At 56.8% G+C, this 17,339-nt stretch overlaps 1 protein-coding gene across 2 annotated transcripts; it reads right to left on the bottom strand.

Annotated features, from left to right (window-relative positions):
• Positions 1-1,150: 1,150 nt before the first annotated feature.
• On the bottom strand, positions 1,151-15,631 carry ITIH3 (inter-alpha-trypsin inhibitor heavy chain 3). Of its 2 annotated transcripts, XM_025986434.2 has the most exons (22): positions 15,011-15,631; positions 14,385-14,405; positions 13,212-13,378; positions 13,010-13,114; positions 12,577-12,739; positions 12,065-12,178; positions 10,861-10,986; positions 10,456-10,572; positions 10,059-10,227; positions 9,338-9,463; positions 8,867-9,048; positions 7,461-7,646; positions 7,157-7,296; positions 6,291-6,445; positions 5,594-5,611; positions 4,286-4,309; positions 3,987-4,022; positions 3,726-3,839; positions 2,869-3,073; positions 2,018-2,190; positions 1,694-1,805; positions 1,151-1,372 (listed from the first exon to the last, which is right to left on the bottom strand). In XM_025986434.2, the coding sequence occupies exons 1-22, from the start codon at positions 15,101-15,103 to the stop codon at positions 1,243-1,245; spliced, it is 2,676 nt and encodes an 891-aa protein (XP_025842219.2). In that variant the 5' UTR covers positions 15,104-15,631; the 3' UTR covers positions 1,151-1,242. The 2 variants fall into 2 exon arrangements, with proteins under 2 accessions (XP_025842219.2, XP_025842228.2); XM_025986443.2 differs by lacking the exon at positions 14,385-14,405 and having other exon boundaries at positions 15,011-15,136.
• Positions 15,632-17,339: the final 1,708 nt, after the last annotated feature.

The raw sequence follows: 17,339 nt of genomic DNA on the forward strand, positions 1-17,339 counted from the left end.
TGTGTCCGGAACTCTGGAAGTGAGGGGAAACACCTGGTGTGTGGGGCTAGTGAAGCTCGAGAGGCCACAGGTAGGACTCAGGCCTTTGTCCCAACATCAGTGGGAGGCAGGTGTTGTTTATAGGGTTTTAGGCAGGGATCAGTGGTCAGTTTTGCTCTACATAACCCTTCTGTGGCAGCAGGGAGACCCAGGAAGGGATGTTGCAGTTGCCCCGGTGGGAGAGAGCAGTCCAGGCCCAGAGACCTCAGAGCCCCTCCTCTGGGAATCGCTGTCTGACCTCCCAACCCCATCCAGGACTTGTTGTGGGGGTAGAGCAGGTCACCATGAGTTGTGATTGAAGGATCAAAAGAATTCCCAGACTAGCTCACAGCAAACTTGGGGCACCCAGGCAAAGAGGAACCAGTTACTAAGCTGTGCGCCCCTAGATTCTGGCCCAGAATCAGAACGTTGGTCTATCTGCTAAACGGATGAATGAGGGACACCTGGGTGGCTCAGCAGTTGGGTGGTCTGCCTTCAGCTCAGGACATGATCCCAGGGTTCTGAGATCGAGTCCCACACTGGGCTCCTGCATGGAGCCTGCTTCTCCCCCTGTGGCTCTGCCTCACTCGGTGTCTCTCATGAATAAATAAATGAAATCTTAAAAAAAAAAAAAAAAGATGGATGGATGGATGATGGATTGGAGAATGGATAGTTGTATGGATAGAGGATGGGGGGATAGATGGCTGGTAGACGGGTGAGGGGGTGGCTGGCTAGATAATGGGAAGATGGAGGGATGAATCACATCCACAATGAACTGCAGGATCCGTCTGCTTCCGAGCACTCTCTGCTTCTGCATCATCAAAAGATCTTCAAGGGCCTGATAGGAGCTACTGAGCCATGACCCCTGACTTTCCTTATGACCCTGCTGGATTCTGGAATGCACTCAACCCTTCTTGACTTCTCAGAGCCCCTTCACACCAGAGTCAATTCTTGGTTTTTCCTTCCCAAACCATCATACATTTGGCTCCCCAACGTGCTACCCCAGCCAACCCCGTCTTTCACCAGCCTCAGTGGAGAGGCCCAGAGAGTTACTATCGCAGCACCCAGCCCCTGCTTAGAGCCACCTGCCTATTCCCCGGAGCAGGGGTTCACAGAAGCATGCAGAGCCTGGTGGCAGTGTCCCCCTGGGCTTTATTGTCACAGCCCTCCCTCGGATGCCAGGAGAGCTTGGCCGGCCGTTTCCACAGGAGCTGACACGTCTACTCAGAACAGGTCTGGGATGATGTAGTCGCTGTGGACACCATCAATCAGCCCTTGCCCATTGTTGTGGACAAACCAGCAGGCGACCTTAGTGCCAATGTTGACGTCCTTTCTGTAGTCTTTCTGGGAGCCCCTGGGGACAAGGAAAGGGACGCCGTGATACACAAGTGTGGACAAGACGGTTGCTATGCTCATGGACTTAAGGCTGGAAAAGGGTGTGAAGTTGCCAATTCTAAGCATCCAGAACTCTTTGGACAAGAGATCAGATGATTAACTCCTTCTAAAGGGCCAAGTTTGGTGTTTTCCTGATTAAAAGAGTCGTAGAGGGGGGCCAGGACCCCAGAGGGAAATGAGGTAGGTGTCCCACAGGAGACAAGAGCCTGCCGGGCTGATGTGTGTGGGTCCTCCTGCCTTGTTCCTGGGCAGGATGAGGATGTCAGAGGAGTCCCCTCACCTGGTAACCGTCAGTCGATGGTTCTTCACCACCATCGTGGCATCTGGCTTTGTGGGGTCAGAGCCTGGGTGGATGTCAGACACTTTAAAGTCAAAGGGTTGGAAGAATTGTCCTGGGAACAAGAACATTCATGCTGTCAGCCCCTGCACTCTGGGAACCCCTGCCACCGCCAGAGGTAGCACGGCCATGGGCCTTCTGTGGTTGATGCAGAGGCTGACTGGGTGCTGTGTGCTGGGTCCCGAGTGACTAGGATGATCTTCCCTGTGGGTTTTCCCCTCTGCCATGTGTCCTGAGCAATCTGAAGCTTGAACATTCAACCCATACCCAGCAGCCCATGGGTCTGTGCTGACATCCGGTGACTGTCTACCACGTAGAAGCCCAGAAAGTCCTGGTGGACAGGGTGCTTCTTCCACACCTGGTGCAGGACAACCACGAAAGTAACCCCATCTCCAAAGGAGATCACCATGTTCTTTTTCCTGTTGATTGTCACAGACAGCCTAGGAGGGAAGAGGAGGTCAGCAGGTAGGACCCAGTGGTGGCCATGATACCGGGCATCTTGGGAGGGCCTCCTCCGTACATGGCACCTAGGCGCACATAGATTCTGGAAACTCTCTCAGAGGTGTTGGAGAGAAGATGCCTCGTGTGTGTTGACTATACACTCTACTGAGTGGATCCTTGTTCTCCTGTAAGCAGAAACAGGGCTGTCCTGGGAGTCTGGAGACCTGATAGACCCTCAGCTCAGCCACTGGCTTCCTGTGTGACCTAGGGTACGTTCCACCCCTCTCAGCTCTTCCTTGGGAGTAACAACCCTGCCCTGACCTAGTGGGTAGACTCTGGGCGACTTGAGGACATAGGAGAGGCTGAACAGTTTGAGAAGGTTCAGTGAACAGGCTCAGCCAGAGAAGGTAAAAATGGGGATTAGTGTGTCATCAGACTGCAGGTCCAGCTAATGCTTATGTCTGCACAGCCCTTCCCTCGAGATCAGCCCTGTAGCTGTCCAGGTAGCATTTCTGGCTGGGGCCTCGTGGTCACCCTTCCCTGGGCAGGGGCTGAACTCTGAGGCCACTAGTCTCTCCCATGACCCCCATGGATCTTCTGTCCTAGGATATGTCCACCTCCCTCAAAGGCTCCTTCGGCCAGAAGTGCTCCTCAGAGACCCAGTAGCGGGGCTTTACCCATCCTGCGTGATTGTGACCGTATCCAGCCAGGTGAAGGTGCTCTGTGCAGCTCCATTCCACAGGGCGATCTTCTCCGGTGTCACCTCCATCCGGAAGTCCATGTGAGCATTGGCAATGCCCAGTTTCCCAAAGTAAGTCTTTCTGGTCTTGGAGTTAGAGTTGCCTCCCTTCTCACCAATGATCTGCCCATTAACTGTGAGGCCTGCCAGAGGGATGGGGCAGTGAGAGGCCAGTGAGGCCTTTTTTTTTTTTTTTAAGATTTCATTTATTTATTCACGAGAGACACACACACACAGAGGCAGAGACATACGCAGAGGGAGAAGCAGGCTCCATGCAGGGAGCCCAACGTGGGACTCGATCCCGGGACTCCAGGATCACACCCTGGGCTGAAGGTGGTGCTAAATCACTGAGCCACCCAGGGATCCCCAGCCACCCAGGGATCCCCCGTGAGGCCTTCTGAGTCCAGGCTGGTCTTTAGGATGTGCCTTCTCTTCCACCCAGCCTGGCTGAGGGGCAGCAGAGCGGGGACCCCAAGTGAGACCAGGACTTCAGAGCCAACCCTCTCTGGTCCTAGACTCTCCTGGGTCACACTGGCAGTGAAGGGACCATGCTGCAGACCTGCCCCCTGTCTGGACCAGGCAGTGGTGTTCAAAGAAAACTTTCCCAGACATAGGATGCTCCTGGGCCACCCTCAGCCCTAACCGCCTCTCTAACACCACTGGGTCCTGGGTCGGTGGTGAGCCTGTGGCTCCAAACAGCCCCCTTGGGGTATAAGCTACACAGAAAGGTGGTACAGTTGGGCAGAGCGAGGACCTGGTCCCAGCCCTGCCCCCAGCCCCAGCCCCAGCTCCCACCTGTGATGGGGTCCTGAATGAGGCGCAGCACTGTGCCTGGGTCTTCATCGATGTTGAAGCAGATGGCATCATCTTTCTGCGGAACTTGGATGATGAAGTGGGGGTCCCCGTCCACTGAAGGCACATCACAGAAAGGGCTGGCTCATAGTTCCAGGGGAGGGCCTCCCCTCACCTCTTGGCCCCTGCAGGTAGACTCCCAATGGTAGGAGGCGCTGGGCTCTGGGGCCTGGGTCTCACCCCAGGAGGAGCGGGGGCACTCACCATAGTAGTAGGGGTTTTGAGGAGGCTGGTAGCTGGCTGTGGAAGCAAAGAGAGAGGCTGAACTTAACAAGCAGGCCTGCGGAGGCGCCAGGACCCAGAGCCAGAGTTTGGTTCATCCCCTCCCCTTTCCTGCTTCCCCAGAGCTCCCACCCTGCCCCCCCTCATTTCCTCAGGACCCCAGCCATCTGTCTGTTCCAGAGAGCTGACTCAGGAAAGACACCAGAAGAAAGTGTGGCCCAGGGTCACTCTCTGGGCAGTGCCCTCGGGGTACGGGGCTGTGGCCACAGGCACATACTCACTCAGGTAAGCCATGGAGCGAGCCGCTGCAAAAAGAAGCCAAAGGGCAGGCATGAGCAGGTCTAAGGGTTCCCTCTTCCCCAACCCTATGCCTTCTGCCTGTCTTAAGACTACCAGTCTCCAGTGTGGCCCAACCCAACAGGTGGAGGCTCAGGATGTGACTCTTAATTCAAGCTTTAGAAATGGGAGGTGCCCAGGGAATTCCTTTCTAGGACTGGTGGTAATATGGATGTAACTGGGTTGTTTTTTTTTTTTTAAGATTTTACTTATTTATTCATGAGAGACACACAGAGAGAAGCAAAAGACACAGGCAAAGGGAGAAGCAGGCTCCCCACGGGAAGCCTGATGCGGAACTGCATCTCAGGACCCCGGGATCACGCCCTGAGCCAAAGGCAGATGCTCAACCACAGAGGCACCCAGGTACCCCAAGAGGGATATAAATTTTATGCCAGGGACATGGCATTGTGATGTGGCTAAAATGCACACCATGAGATCATCTGCTTCTCTGTCATGAATCATGTTCACAGCAGACCATCCCACGCCCCTAAACTCCCTCCCCCTAGAAGCTTACAGCCATCTGTTGGTAGTAATACATCCTTGATAGTAATACATTCCCCCCCGCCCCACAGACACATAGTCATGCCCACATGTATGCACACCAGTGACTGCATCTGACAGACCCGTGCTAAGGGGAAAGCAGCGAGCCAGGCCAGATGTGCTGCTCAGATGGAACCATCTGTTGATGGAGGCAGGAGCAGGCAGGTAGGGGGTGGGAGGTCCTGCCTGGTGAGTGGGGTGCTTACTGGGGCGAGGATGCGATTGGATCATGAGAGAGGCCCAGAGTTCTGTGAATCCCAGTGAGGGCACATGAGCCAGGCTGCCTGGGCTGAAGTCCCAGCTTGGCCACCTGCTCACTAAGTCCTCCAATGAATAGACTTAGCCTCTCTGTGCCTCAGTTTCCTCACTATAAAATGAGAACCACGAGAGGACTCCTTTAGAGGATTGCTGTGGAATTAATGTAGCATCATTTCCTGACATGAGAATTTGCTAAGTTTTGTAGGTCATCATGCTTTGCTACTGATTGTCTCTCCTTAGTCGGGGGAAGCCACCTCCAAACAACCGACGAGGGCCTGATGAGGCTCGGAGAGGGCAGAGCCCAGACCATGGTGGCTCATGAGTTGGCAGCAGAGCTGTGACCTGAGTGCAGGTATCCTAAGAGCCCTTCCCTGGGCTGGGCACTTGGAAAAGCCTCCTTGGTTCTCTCTTGTCCCCCTCCTGGGACACCCGCCCAACTGCCAGCTGAAGCTCACCTTCTGTGTCCACAGGCCCTGTGAGGGAGGAGGAAGAGAAATGTGTCAGCAGCAACCGACTGCCGGTGTCAGCACCAATGCCATCAACTTGCTGCCTGTCCACGAAGCCCCAAGCTGTGGGCCTCCTAACACACTGCTCCTCCCCACCAGAGCCAGGGGCTCCTAGAGACCCGGAGCCTGACCTGGGCCAGTTCTTTGCCTCCTGTGCTTCTCCATGTCAATCCTCCAATCCCCACATCAGGTACAGGGACACTTAGGAGTCCCCTCTCGGGGTCAGGTTGAGGAGGCCTGGTCAAGCTCCAGCTCTGGAGGTCTGCTCCTCTCACAATCCCTAGGCACATGCTCTGGGCCTAACTTTCAAGCTGGAAGTGCTTTCCTAACTGAACACTTCCATGCTGCAGCCAAAGTCCCTTTCTTTGAAATGACCCTGGGCAAGGTGTCCCTTGATTCCTATCCCTTGAGAGATTCAGAGGCTCCTCTTCACCCCTTATCCATTGTCCATGCTGGTGGCCTCACTCCCTCCATAACACCCTCCCCAACTCTTGGCCAGATTTCCTTCTATGGCCCCTGGACCTGCCCATCTTCAGTGAGTCTGGGTCTCTCCAGCCTGGCCCGTTCTTCTTCTGGGCACCCAAGGCCTGGGGGCTGGAGGGCCTTCGAGTTCTGGCCTCCATGCCCACCTTCATGCCAGGCCCACCTTCTCCAGGCTTGTCAGCGATGGCTGTCTGGTCCTCATTGTCCTCGGGCTTGGTCACCACCATGGAGGTCAGTGGAGTCACAAAGTGGTACTTGAGGGACAGGTCCAGAGCCTGGGCTGTGAGTTTCTCCTTCTCCTCACCATGGGCATTCTTTCTGTTGGGGAGGGCAGGGGTGTCAGCCCGCGAGCAGCTCCCTGTCTGGCCTCCTCTGCTCTGACTCCCAGCACTAGGCCAAGAGCCCCAGAAGTAGCCTGGGACTGCCTTTTCCCTGGGGTAGAACCCTCTAGTGCTCAGAAAAGACTGGTTCACCAGTTCCCTGGGACAGATGGACGGGCTGCATCGGAGTCTGGGCCTCAGCTATAAGGGGCTTGAAATGGCATCACAGCAATCCCTCACGATCGCCTCCATGTCCTGAGCACTCAGCACGTGCCAGCCCCTGCTCCAGAGACTTTATAGGCTTATCCCACCTAAAGGAAGGCTAGCGCAATGCTCTTAAATGGGCCTGCCTTCCGGGGGCTGAGGGCCTGGGTCTCCAGCCTTCGGTTATATTCAGCCTCACCATTGTTATGGGCCCATGCTGGGTATGGGGTACGGGCTGCTGAGGCCTTCCCCTGCCCTTGACGTGCTCCTGGGCTGCTGCTTGAGCCCCAGATGTCAGACTGGGCTCTGCCCCTGGAAAAACACATGGTGGGGGCTGGGCCACGAAGAGGAGAAGGTAGCAGGGAGTGTACATGGAGGGGCACATTCCGGGGTGTGGCTCCCCCACAGCATAGCCAGCTCAGGGGCAAAAGTACAGGCAGGTGGTGGGGCAGTGTCCGGGGCCCAGCTGTGGGGGGCTGGCTATGGGAGGGGTCGCCAGGATCACCGTTTCTCCAGCAGCTGCTCAATGGTGAGGTAGGCCCAGAGCCGCTCGATGTAGTTCCCAAAAATGTAGTCCTGCTCCTTCAGAGCCTTTTCCATTTCCTTCATGTCTACCTCCTCTGTGAAGGTCAGATCATTGGTGGCCTGAGGTGAGGGTGAGAGGAGGCCAGAGGTTGGAGCGCTGGAGGCCTAGACAAGGCGGGCCCAATTTGAGGGCTACCACCGCTGGACCATCAGCCGGGAGGCCGGAGCCCCATTGGCGCCGGTCCCCTGTCTACAGCACACATCCTGGCCCTGGCCCAGCTCACCCCGTGGCCTTTTACATCCGCCTTGAAGTTGTTCATGTCCTTGTCCAGCAGGCGCCCAGCTACCACGATCTCAGAGCCATCATAGAAGTGCTGGTAAGCGTTCTGGGTGAGGTCCTGGATGGTGTTCTCAGGGTACTCCACCTCCACACCAGTCAGCAGTGGGTTGGCCACCTCCTCATAGAAGCCCTGGAGCCATAGAAGCCCTGGTCATCTCAGGTCCCCAGGCGGACATGGAGAGGATGGAGTGGGCAGGTGCCCACTGGTGCCTCCCCAGGTGTTGAGTCCCCCAGGCTGGGCCAGTCCTGGCTCTCAATCTCCACTTCCCCGTGGTCCTGACTGTGCCCTTCAGTTTGTGGGAGCCTTCCCTGCCTGCACCCCCTACCAGCTAGAGCCTGGGAAGAAGAGGAAGTAAGCACAGAGTTCTTGGCACACAGAACGTCCTTAAGAAATGTTTGTTGGAATGAAACTAAGAAAGAGAAGAGGAAAGGAGGAGGGGCAGAGCAGAGGATGTGACATGGGGCGCAGGCCCCAGGAGAGGAGGAAAGACCTGCGGGCTCCATTGCAGAGGTGCAGGTATCGTCACCTGCGCCGGGAGGGGATGCCGTTGCCAGGCCTAGCAAATGAAAACACAGGACGTGCAGCTGAATTTGAAGATTGGGTAAACAACAAATCCCGTTTTAGTATAAGTATGTCTGTTATGGGATGAATTGCATACCCCCAAAGTACATACGTTCAAATCCTTTGCCCCAGTATCTCAAGACGTGACCTCTTTTGGGTTTAGGGTGGTTACAGGGGTGATTCAGTTAAAATGAGGCCTTTGGAGTGGGTTCCAATCAATGTAACTGGTGTCCTTCTGAAAAGGGAGCAATTTAGACCCAGGGACAGATACACACGCAGGGCAGGCAGTGTGAAGAGACAAGGAGAAGGTGGCCATCCACAAGCCAAGGAGAGACACCTGGAACAGACCCTGCCTTCATAGCCCTCAGAGCAAAGCAACCTTGCTGACACCTGGATCTCGGCCTTCTAGGCTCAACTGTGAGGCAATATATTTCTGTTGTGGGAGCCCCCCAGCATCTGGTACTTTGTTATAGCCGCAGAGCAAACGAACGCGGCGTGCCAGGCAACACGGAGAGCACGCTTACACTAAAGAACTGTCCATGGTTTTTCAGAAATTCATATTTGACCAGATGTCCTGTATTTGATCTGGCACTCCTGGGGAGGAAGCAGGTGTGCTCTGTGTAGCCCGAGGACAAAATCAAGCACCACTGATGGATAAGAGGGAGCTAGGAGTCGATGTGAGCCCAAGAGGAGGCTCCTTCTAACAGGTGAAACTGTCACTCAATGGAACAGCTGCCTGAGGAAGTAACGAGAGCCCCATTCCTGCAGGTGTGCAAGGCAAGGCATACCTGTAACTGCAGGTTGGCATCGGAATCCTCATAAATGCGCCGGGCCAGCCCATGGTTCTCCAGAGCCATGCTCTCCAGGAAGTTATAATTCAGATTATTGCCAAAGCCCAGGTTATACAAGGGGAACTTGCCCCCAATGGCGTTGCGTACATTCTCTTGGATTTTTTCGGGTCTGCTCTCCCCTGCAGGAGAAAGGTGCATTCACACTCCAGCCCCAGCCCAGCAACCAGCTGGAGCAGCTCTGTCTAGAGATACCCGACTCCTGCACATGCCGGGTGGGGGAGTCACAGCCACGAGCCCTTGTTGGGGCAGGGGCTTAGTCCTCAGCAGGGGGAGGCAGGGCTCACAGGGCACGGGGGCCCCTGGGGAGAGAGCCACCCCGACCCCTCAGCACACCGGCTCCAGAGCGCGGGAGGCGAGAGGCAGCCCGGCACCCTGGCTCTGGTTCCGAGCCACGCCCGCCTGCCTCACCAACGTTGGCGTCCCCGTCCGTCAGCATGATGATGATGGAGGTGCTCCTCTCCGGGACTCTGTGTTCCTCCCGGGCCCTGTTCAACATGCTGATGCCCCTGAGCAGCCCGTCGTTGATGTTGGTCACTGGCACACACACAACAGACAGCGCTGTGAGAGGGTGTCCTCAGGGTGCGGGGGTTGGGGAGGTCGGGACAGCAGGCCCTGCTCTGGGCCCAAGGACCCTGCTGGCCGACGTGCGGCGGTGCTCAGTAGACACCAACCGAGCAAGTCAGCGAAGGATGGGTGAATGACTTACTCTTTCAATGGGGACAAAAGGACCAGCCTCCTGGGGCTGCCAGAAGATGGCTGCAAAAGCAGTTTGGAAAACTGCCAGATGGACAGCCAGGCCCGCTCACTGGGAGGAGAGGGGAGCAGTATTGACGGCACTTGTCATTGTCTCTAAGAAAAAGCCCAGGATAAGGCCCATCTGCAGTGTTCGCTTGCTGGGACTGGCGGGACACCGGCATCATGGGTGAGAGAAAGGAAGAGTGGGTTCCCCAAGGCCACAAAGAAGACACCCCAATATTAAGCCTGAGAGCCCCCTCCTCCCACCGTGACCCCCAACTAGGGTCTGCAGAGCTTGGACCAGCAGCGTCTCTGCCCCAAGGCACGAAGAAGACAGGCTGCTCAGGCCAAGAGGAGCAGTCAGAGGAGTCTGCTCTTCCCTCTCTCTCCTTACATCCTCGATCATGAATATTCTTCACGAATGTCCTGGCCTCCTCGATGTTCTCAGGAGTGGCTTGAACTAAGTCGTCTTTCCAGGTGATCACATCCCCACTGAACAGGATGAAATTCAAGTAGTCCTCCCCTTTCATATCACCCAGGATCTTGAGGAGGGCGTCCTTTGTCTGGGAAAGAGACAGAGCAGCAGACGAGAGGCTGGGAGGGAGCCGCAGACAGCCAGCGCTCTGGCTCAGGGGCCTGAGCTCTCTGCAACAAAAGTGGGCAGAGGCTCTCTGCCCTTTCTTTTATCTTGTCCGCCTTCTTCCTCTTCCACTGGAAATGTCAGCTCTGTCCACTTACAAATAAACCTGTCTCCCTCCCTACCTCACCCCCACTTGCAGTGAGGACAGTACCTGTTCCATTTTCCGACCGTGCATGGAGCCGCTGACATCAATCACAAAGACCACATTCTTAGGTACCACTGGAAGGCCTTGAGGTGCGAAGAAGTGCACAAAGTAGCCGTTGACTATCTGGGAAGGGGAGAGAGAGACTGGAGGCAACGTGCCTTTGGCAACTCTTGCAAACAGAAACCAGGCTTTTATTAGCTCCAGAAAAAAGCTGTTCTTTCCCACCCACCATAGGATGACACATGAAGGCTCTGGACTCTCTGTCATCCCCAGGCCATGCAGGAAACCCAGCCTTGAGCTGAGGACTAGGAGTCCGGGCACTAGATGCAGCTGCAGCCCCTCCTCTACCAGTCCTCACCGCATCCGGGTGCTGGAGAATCCGCCGGCCCAGCAGAGCCACTTGGTAGGTACCTGTACATTGGCTGGAGACTCTCTGTTCACATCATAGGTGATGATAAAATCCCCATTGAGGAGGGAGTCTGTACAGGTTGGGCACGAGCGCTGCTGGTCCAAGCTGGGTTTGAAGGACACGCGGCCCTGGGGGAGGTGATGAGGGAGGGCCTCGCTCAGCATGGCCAGGGTGGTCTACTGTGCTGTGCCCTGGGGGTGAGGCAAAGCCCCACAGCGGGAGACCGGGGGCGCCTGGGCAGTCCGGCTGCTGCCTGGCATGCTCTGGCCTTCCTGAGCACCTTTCCCCCTCAGAGGAGATCAGGGGCTCCTTGGCAGCCAGGGGCCTTGTCCGACTCAGCCTCTGTCTCTCCTCGTTCCCTGGGCCCTCAGTCTCTTTAGTGCAGCCCACTTTGCGGCTCAGCACAAAGAAGCCACTTAGGGAGGGGTTCTGCACCCTGAAGGGACTTTGATGTTTGCATGGACAGCCCAGTGGTGATGACATTGTGAGCAAAGTGGGAGGTCACCTTGCAGCTGATCTTGGTGCTGTAGACCTTGATGCCGATAATTTGTGTGATGGGACCTGGTGATGGGTGCCAAGAGGACAGGGGGTAGGTGGAGGGGAATAGAGGGGGGCAGGGAAAGGGCAGGGTGTCCAGGGCAAAGGCACTGCCCTGCAGAAACCACCAACCCTCTGAGCAGATGCTCCTCAGGCTTTGACTTGGAAATCCTGAATGACTAAGATTTACTATTCAAGTAACATGTATTCACTCACTACCCATGACAAACAAGGTGCCCGGAACAGCTAGGAACCAGAGCCAGCCAGCATCACCAAGAGATTCCCTTTCATCCGTCTCCCCTCAATGTGGAGTCAGCAGATCTAAATGACTCCCTCTGGCCTCAGTGTCCTTATCTGTAAAATGGACAATAATCTGCCTTGCTCACTTCCCAAGGTAGAACGAGACCAGGCCTTATAAAAGGTTCTCCTGTCCCCACCCGCACCCCTGGTCATTGGAACCCCAGTCCCTCTGGCAGATCATTGACAGCAAGCAGCTCTGGCCTCCAGCACCCTTATTCCTGAGCTGGGGGCCAAAGAGAATGGATGGCTGTGGACATTTCCTCCTTCCCTTCTCATACATGTACTCTGGCCTCAGCCAAGCCCCAATGTTCACACTTGTCCTATTAGTGTCGGGGTTCCTGCCCCTCACCCCGGGTCTGAGAACACCACCTTTTTCCCTGAGAAGGACTTGGTAAGGGCGCTGCCCAAGAGGTCATTGGTGATGAACGAGGCCTCGGCGTCCAGTGTGCTGATGCCCTGGGGCTCGTAGATGTCTGCCTCTATCTGGAATGGACAAGAGTAAGGAGGGGTCACTCGGTGACAGTGCAGAGGCCAGCCTCCAGCATGAGGCCCAGGGAATGGAGAGGGTCAGTGGGGGGGGGCAGGGACAGCCTCCAGACAACTCCTGATGGTTAAGCCTGGTGTCTCCCAGCAAGAAAACAGCCTCAAAGTATTGTAGACAGGTTAGTGACCCCGAAGCTCTCCCACCACCTGCCGCACAGTCCCCCACATTCCACCACTAAAGCGTTTCCTTTGGCTCTCAGCTCCGATGCTCCTCAGCCATGGTGGGTTCTCAGCCTTGCTCTGGGGTCTGCCCCAGGACCCTTCCTGCCACACCCCTCCCCACCCCCACTCCCTACCACACCCCTGCACTTTCAGCAGCTGCAGGGGTGATTGATTACCTCAAAGTGCTTGACCAGTTGCTTGGGTTGGACTTTAAGGTACATCTCGTACTTTCCCTTGTGCCTCTTCAGCAGCTCCTCATAGGTCAGCTCAAAGGTGACCTTGCTGCCCGCAGCCACGTTGACGGAGACTGTGAATTTCTCCAGCTTCCTCCCAGAGGCCCTGGAGGGGATACAACACTGCCCTGCAGACTGTGCGAGCATGCCCTTCCTGGGCCTTCGGCTCAGATCCAGCCCCTAGGAGAATCCCTCCCCACTCCGAGCCTTGTGTGCCTCCACTCCTAAGTGGGACAATGCTGTAAGCATTACAGACACGTTTTGCTATAACCATGAAATATTCTCAGTGACCATGACAGTGGCTGTCGCTGTCTGCATCTCTGAGAGCCCTTGAGCACCTGCATTCTTCGCAAGGCCGAGGGGGCACCGCGCTTACTTGACCAGGCCGGCTGTCTTGCCCTGGGACACAGCCTTCTCATACTGCTTCTTGGCGACTTCCTTCTCCTTGACATTCCCGGGGTAGGTCACACCATCGATGGTCCTGCAAGGACGGAGAGTAGAGTTGGGGGCTCATGCTGAGCCAGACCACTCCCACCCCGCCCCTCTGGCCTGGAGCCAGCAGCCATGGTGACACCCACAAGGTGAAGTTGGTGATGAAGGCCGTCTTAGGCAGCTCCACGTCAAAGGACACCTCCTTGGCGGTGTCTGCGCGGTTGACAGCCCTGGTGGTGACGACATTGTGAGCAAAACGGGAGGTCACCTTGCAGCTGATCTTGGTGCTGTAGACCTCGATGCCATTGCTGACCTGCAGGAGAGGACGGTGCTCGACCAGCCTCTGGGAAAGCAGCCCCTACACCTGGCTGCTCTCCTTCTGGGTGCCCCTTGCAGAGTCCAGGGCCTCTGCCTGGTGAGTGGCCCTTTCAGTTTCCTCGGTCTTCCCATTCAGTTGGCCACCCAGGTTCTGGAAGGCTCTGGCCTTTCTGAGCGCCTCCTTCCCCATCAGAGACCAGGGGGTGTTGGTGCCAAGATGAGGGGAAGGGAAAAAGGAGAGAGAGGGGCCCTGCTCTGCCTCCTTAACTCTGGATGTGTTTCTGGGCAGCTAGCTGTAGCCAGGGGAAGTCTTCTAAAAATCCAGTCTGACTGTCCATTTCCCACTTAAACCCTCTTGTGCTCCCCATCACCCTCCGGACAGTCATCCTCAGGGCTCCAAGGTCCTCCAGACAGGTCCTGCCTTTCTGATCAGCCGTGCGCCAGCTGCACCACATCTCTGGCCGGAGAGCACCTGCCCTAGCTCTTCGGCTCACCTCCACTTTGAAAGAAATCACATTCACACACACTCCGGCTCTCCTCCTCTGCTTTGGTAATTGCTTGATTCTGTCCCCAAACTGGCACTTATTTCTGTACCAAGGAGAATGCGTGGGGAGGGCCTTCAAGTCCCCAACACCTCCTCTCCGGTGGGGGCAGTGGACTGAGGGAAGGTCTAGGGAGCATCTGCATGGAGCAGGATATAAAGATGCTTCACAAGGATGTGTGTCCCCAGCCTGGTGCTCAGGGCCTGCCCCGAGCAAGTGCTAGGTATGTTTGTGAGAGGAAGGGCTGGTGGAAGAACGGCCACGGGCTGCATCCAGAGAGGTCTGCGGGCATGTTCTTTCCCAGAGTTGGTGAGTCGCATGGGGGTCGGTCAGGGCAGCGCTGGGAGCTGTGTGCCAACTGGGAGGGCCCTTTCATTATGGCCCACCCCTTCTGCTATTGGGCAAGCAGCTCCATCCTGCCCTGCCTCACCCCACCCCATCCCTGGTGAAAGTTCTCACCCCTTCCGGGAGGCTCCGTTTCTGCAAAAACAAAGACAAACACAGGAATAAGGCCAAGGCCACCATAGCCTGGGAGCAGGCTCTGGGCTGAGGCCAGGGTCTAGCAGATCCCCTATACACATACCCCTTGAGGGGCCTCTGGACATAGGACCCACACAGAGCCACTTCAGACTAGGAAGGACTCCCGAGTATATGGGGAAACTGAGGCCCAAATAGGGCAGGTCTCCAGGTGTCCCAGGAGAGTAGGGCTGGGAGAACCAAACTACCTCTCACCCTGCCGCCACATACCCTGACTCCCTCTGCCTTTCCCAGGGCCCCAAACCCCAGAACGCCCCCACCACCGGTGCACCCACAAGGCGTGGCTCAGCCATTCTTGGAGTCGTCTGCCCTTGTCTCAGATATGGACCTGCACAGCCCCTCAGCGAGGGGAGCTGTTTCTGGTACATCACCCATTTGACAAGTGGGGAAATGCAGGTCACGGGAGATTTAAGAGCCCGACACCCAACGCTGTCCCCTGCAGCTTAGTGCCTAGCCCTCTGCTTCCTCCTCTCCCCACATAGAGGACTGTCCATCCTGTCGCTTCTGCCCATGTGACACGCTTAGAGGGCGAAGACAGGGCTACTTACCCCCAGTGGCCGGGAGGGGCTTCTCAGGAAGCCAGAGGCCGCCAAGCCAGAGAGCAGGGCCAAGATGAGGCAGGGCCACCACGCAGATGCCATCACTGAGCACACAGGCCCGGCCTATGCTCCTTATATGGTGAGCCTGGTGTTTTCCAACTGGGGTCAATGACCTGCAGTGTAGGACGGGAAGAGTGGAAGGCGGGGGGCTGCCCTGGGGAAGCTGGGGCGTGGGTGGAATAACAGGTCCTGGATCTGTCTGTACCAAGGGGGCCAATGGGGACTGTCAACAGTGTTGAGACATGGAGGCTCCTGGGGAAAGCAGACGCTGTGTCCTGGCAAATGGGCCCACAGCTCCCTGGAGGGCGGGGGTGCTCATAGGGTGTGGCGTCCTGCTGAAAGCCAAGGGCATCCTAGCGTTATTGCCTGTTACCTGCACCAATGACATGGCCTGGGGTCTGGCCTCCTGGATGGAAGCCCTCCAGCCTTCTCCAGGCAGCCAGGGCACATAGTGGGCCAGTCGCCCTGAGGCTCAGATCTCCACAGCTGCACCCCTTGCTCACGACCCTCGTTGGATTCTCGAGGCCCCAGGGGAACGACAAAGCCCAGGTCCTGCGCTCCAGCCCTCTCTGTGAGCTGGCTCCAGCTTGCTTTTCTGAACTCACTCTTTCCCCCTGGCACACCCCCTTTGTCTGCACCTCGTGCCTCTCTTCCTGCCAGACCTGAGTCCAGCCTCCAGATGCCTTCCTGTTTTGTCCCCTCTCTGACCCAGATGGCCCTGCTCTGGGCTCTCAGTTCCCAAGGGCCTGCTCCATCACTACCTTTCACTGAGACTTGCATGTTTGGGTCTGGCCGTCCGTCTAGACTGAGCTCCAGAGAGCTAGACCACTTCGCTTTCACCCCTGTGTTCCAAGGGCCTGGCCAAGGACTCAGCGGCCCTCATCTCCTGGACACTCCTTCCCCTAAGAGTCTCCCTTGAGGCTGGAGCCCTGCCTTCCCAGACAATGGCAGCATCTGAGGCAGAGCCCAGCCTCTCCTGGGCCACCCCACGGCCCTGCCAGCCCCTAGACCTTCCACATGGCTGCCATGTGCCTGCCATACACATGCTCTTCTGAGCAAAGTGACCGGGTGATCCTCCCATGGAGCCACCACTGGTTGGTGTGGATGGAGCTGCCTGAGCAGAGGACAGCTAATTGATGGTGTCCTATGTCCTTGGCTAAAAGCTCCAATCCAACTACGAGTTGGACAGAGAGAGTTGACTGCTGGGAGCAGAGAAAGGCTGAAAAGGCAGAAAGAAGACTCCATGAGGCAGCAGGAGCCATGAGGAAGAAGTGGATTAGTGGCGGGAGGTGGCTGGAGCCACAGAAGCAATGACAAGAGAGTTCCCGAGTCAACGAGACAACGTTGGTCCAAATGAAGCAGACACTGAGGTGGCCACCACCCATGTGGCAGACTGGCTGGGGTCCCGTGCTCCCCAGGCCTCTGGAATCCTTATACACCCCTGCTGCCGGCTGGCACCAAGCTCAGGACGGACAGGGACCTGACCCTGCAGCTCTTGGAGCTGAAGCACCCAGCCCTGCAGCCTGGTCCCGGGATTCCTGGCTCCTGGGAATCTCGTTTGTGCAGTCATTTTCAGCATCTGTGGTCACTGACCACTGGGTGATTGGGTGGGGGCGGGGTTGGGTGTGTGTCTCTGGCAGGACTATTGTCCTCCCAGCATTTGTCCAGCAGCCCCTCGGAGCCCTGTGGCTGCCTGTGGAGCTTCCCTGGCCCTTTCCTCTACGTGCCTCCTCATCCCGATTACTTGGAGTTTGGTGGGCAGGACAACTCTACCCAGGGCTTCTGTGGCTGCTCAACAGGCACTGGAGGGACAGCTGGGGACTTGGAGGGACCCAGAGTCACGTGCACGGTGGCGAGTGAGATGGAATCTAAGAGCTCTTCGGGCTCACAGCCTTTCTGCTCTGCATGAGGGAAGGCTGTCTCTCGGGGATCCCGCAGTCCGGGGCTCTCCCTCCCTTACAACGCCCAGGAGGCTCCAGTCGGTGCTTGGGCTCTGAAACGCTGTTCTTCCCCCCTCTTTACACCCCCCTCGCCCAGAGCTCTGTGTTCCCGGGGCCTGGGGCAGCCCTGGAGCTCAAGATTTGTGTTACTGATCTGGGTCCTCCTGGGCCTCCGTTGTAGTGGGAACTGCACGGAAACCAGCGCAGAAAAAGTAGAAACCTTTGGAAAAGAGAGGCCCGTCAACCCTCACCAGAGGGCCAGTGCTTCTCAAGACACCGGTTCATCTCCCTTCACCCTGTGACCCTGCACTGTAACGGGGCCGCAGGGTGACGCCAGG

Source organism: Vulpes vulpes, chromosome 9 (assembly GCF_048418805.1).
Source record: "Vulpes vulpes isolate BD-2025 chromosome 9, VulVul3, whole genome shotgun sequence".
In the NCBI taxonomy this organism is placed as follows: Eukaryota; Metazoa; Chordata; class Mammalia; order Carnivora; family Canidae; genus Vulpes; species Vulpes vulpes.

Bases quoted from the DNA above. Each gene is read 5' to 3' on its own strand.
- ITIH3 (XM_025986434.2), bottom strand. From the start codon at position 15,103: ATGGCATCTGCGTGGTGGCCCTGCCTCATCTTGGCCCTGCTCTCTGGC. The intron at 7,647-8,866 runs GTATGCCTTGCC...CTATGGCTCCAG, and splicing joins ATGCCAACCTGCAGTTACAG to GGCTTCTATGAGGAGGTGGC. The intron at 2,191-2,868 runs GTAAAGCCCCGC...CTTCCCTCCTAG, and splicing joins GTCACAATCACGCAGGATGG to GCTGTCTGTGACAATCAACA.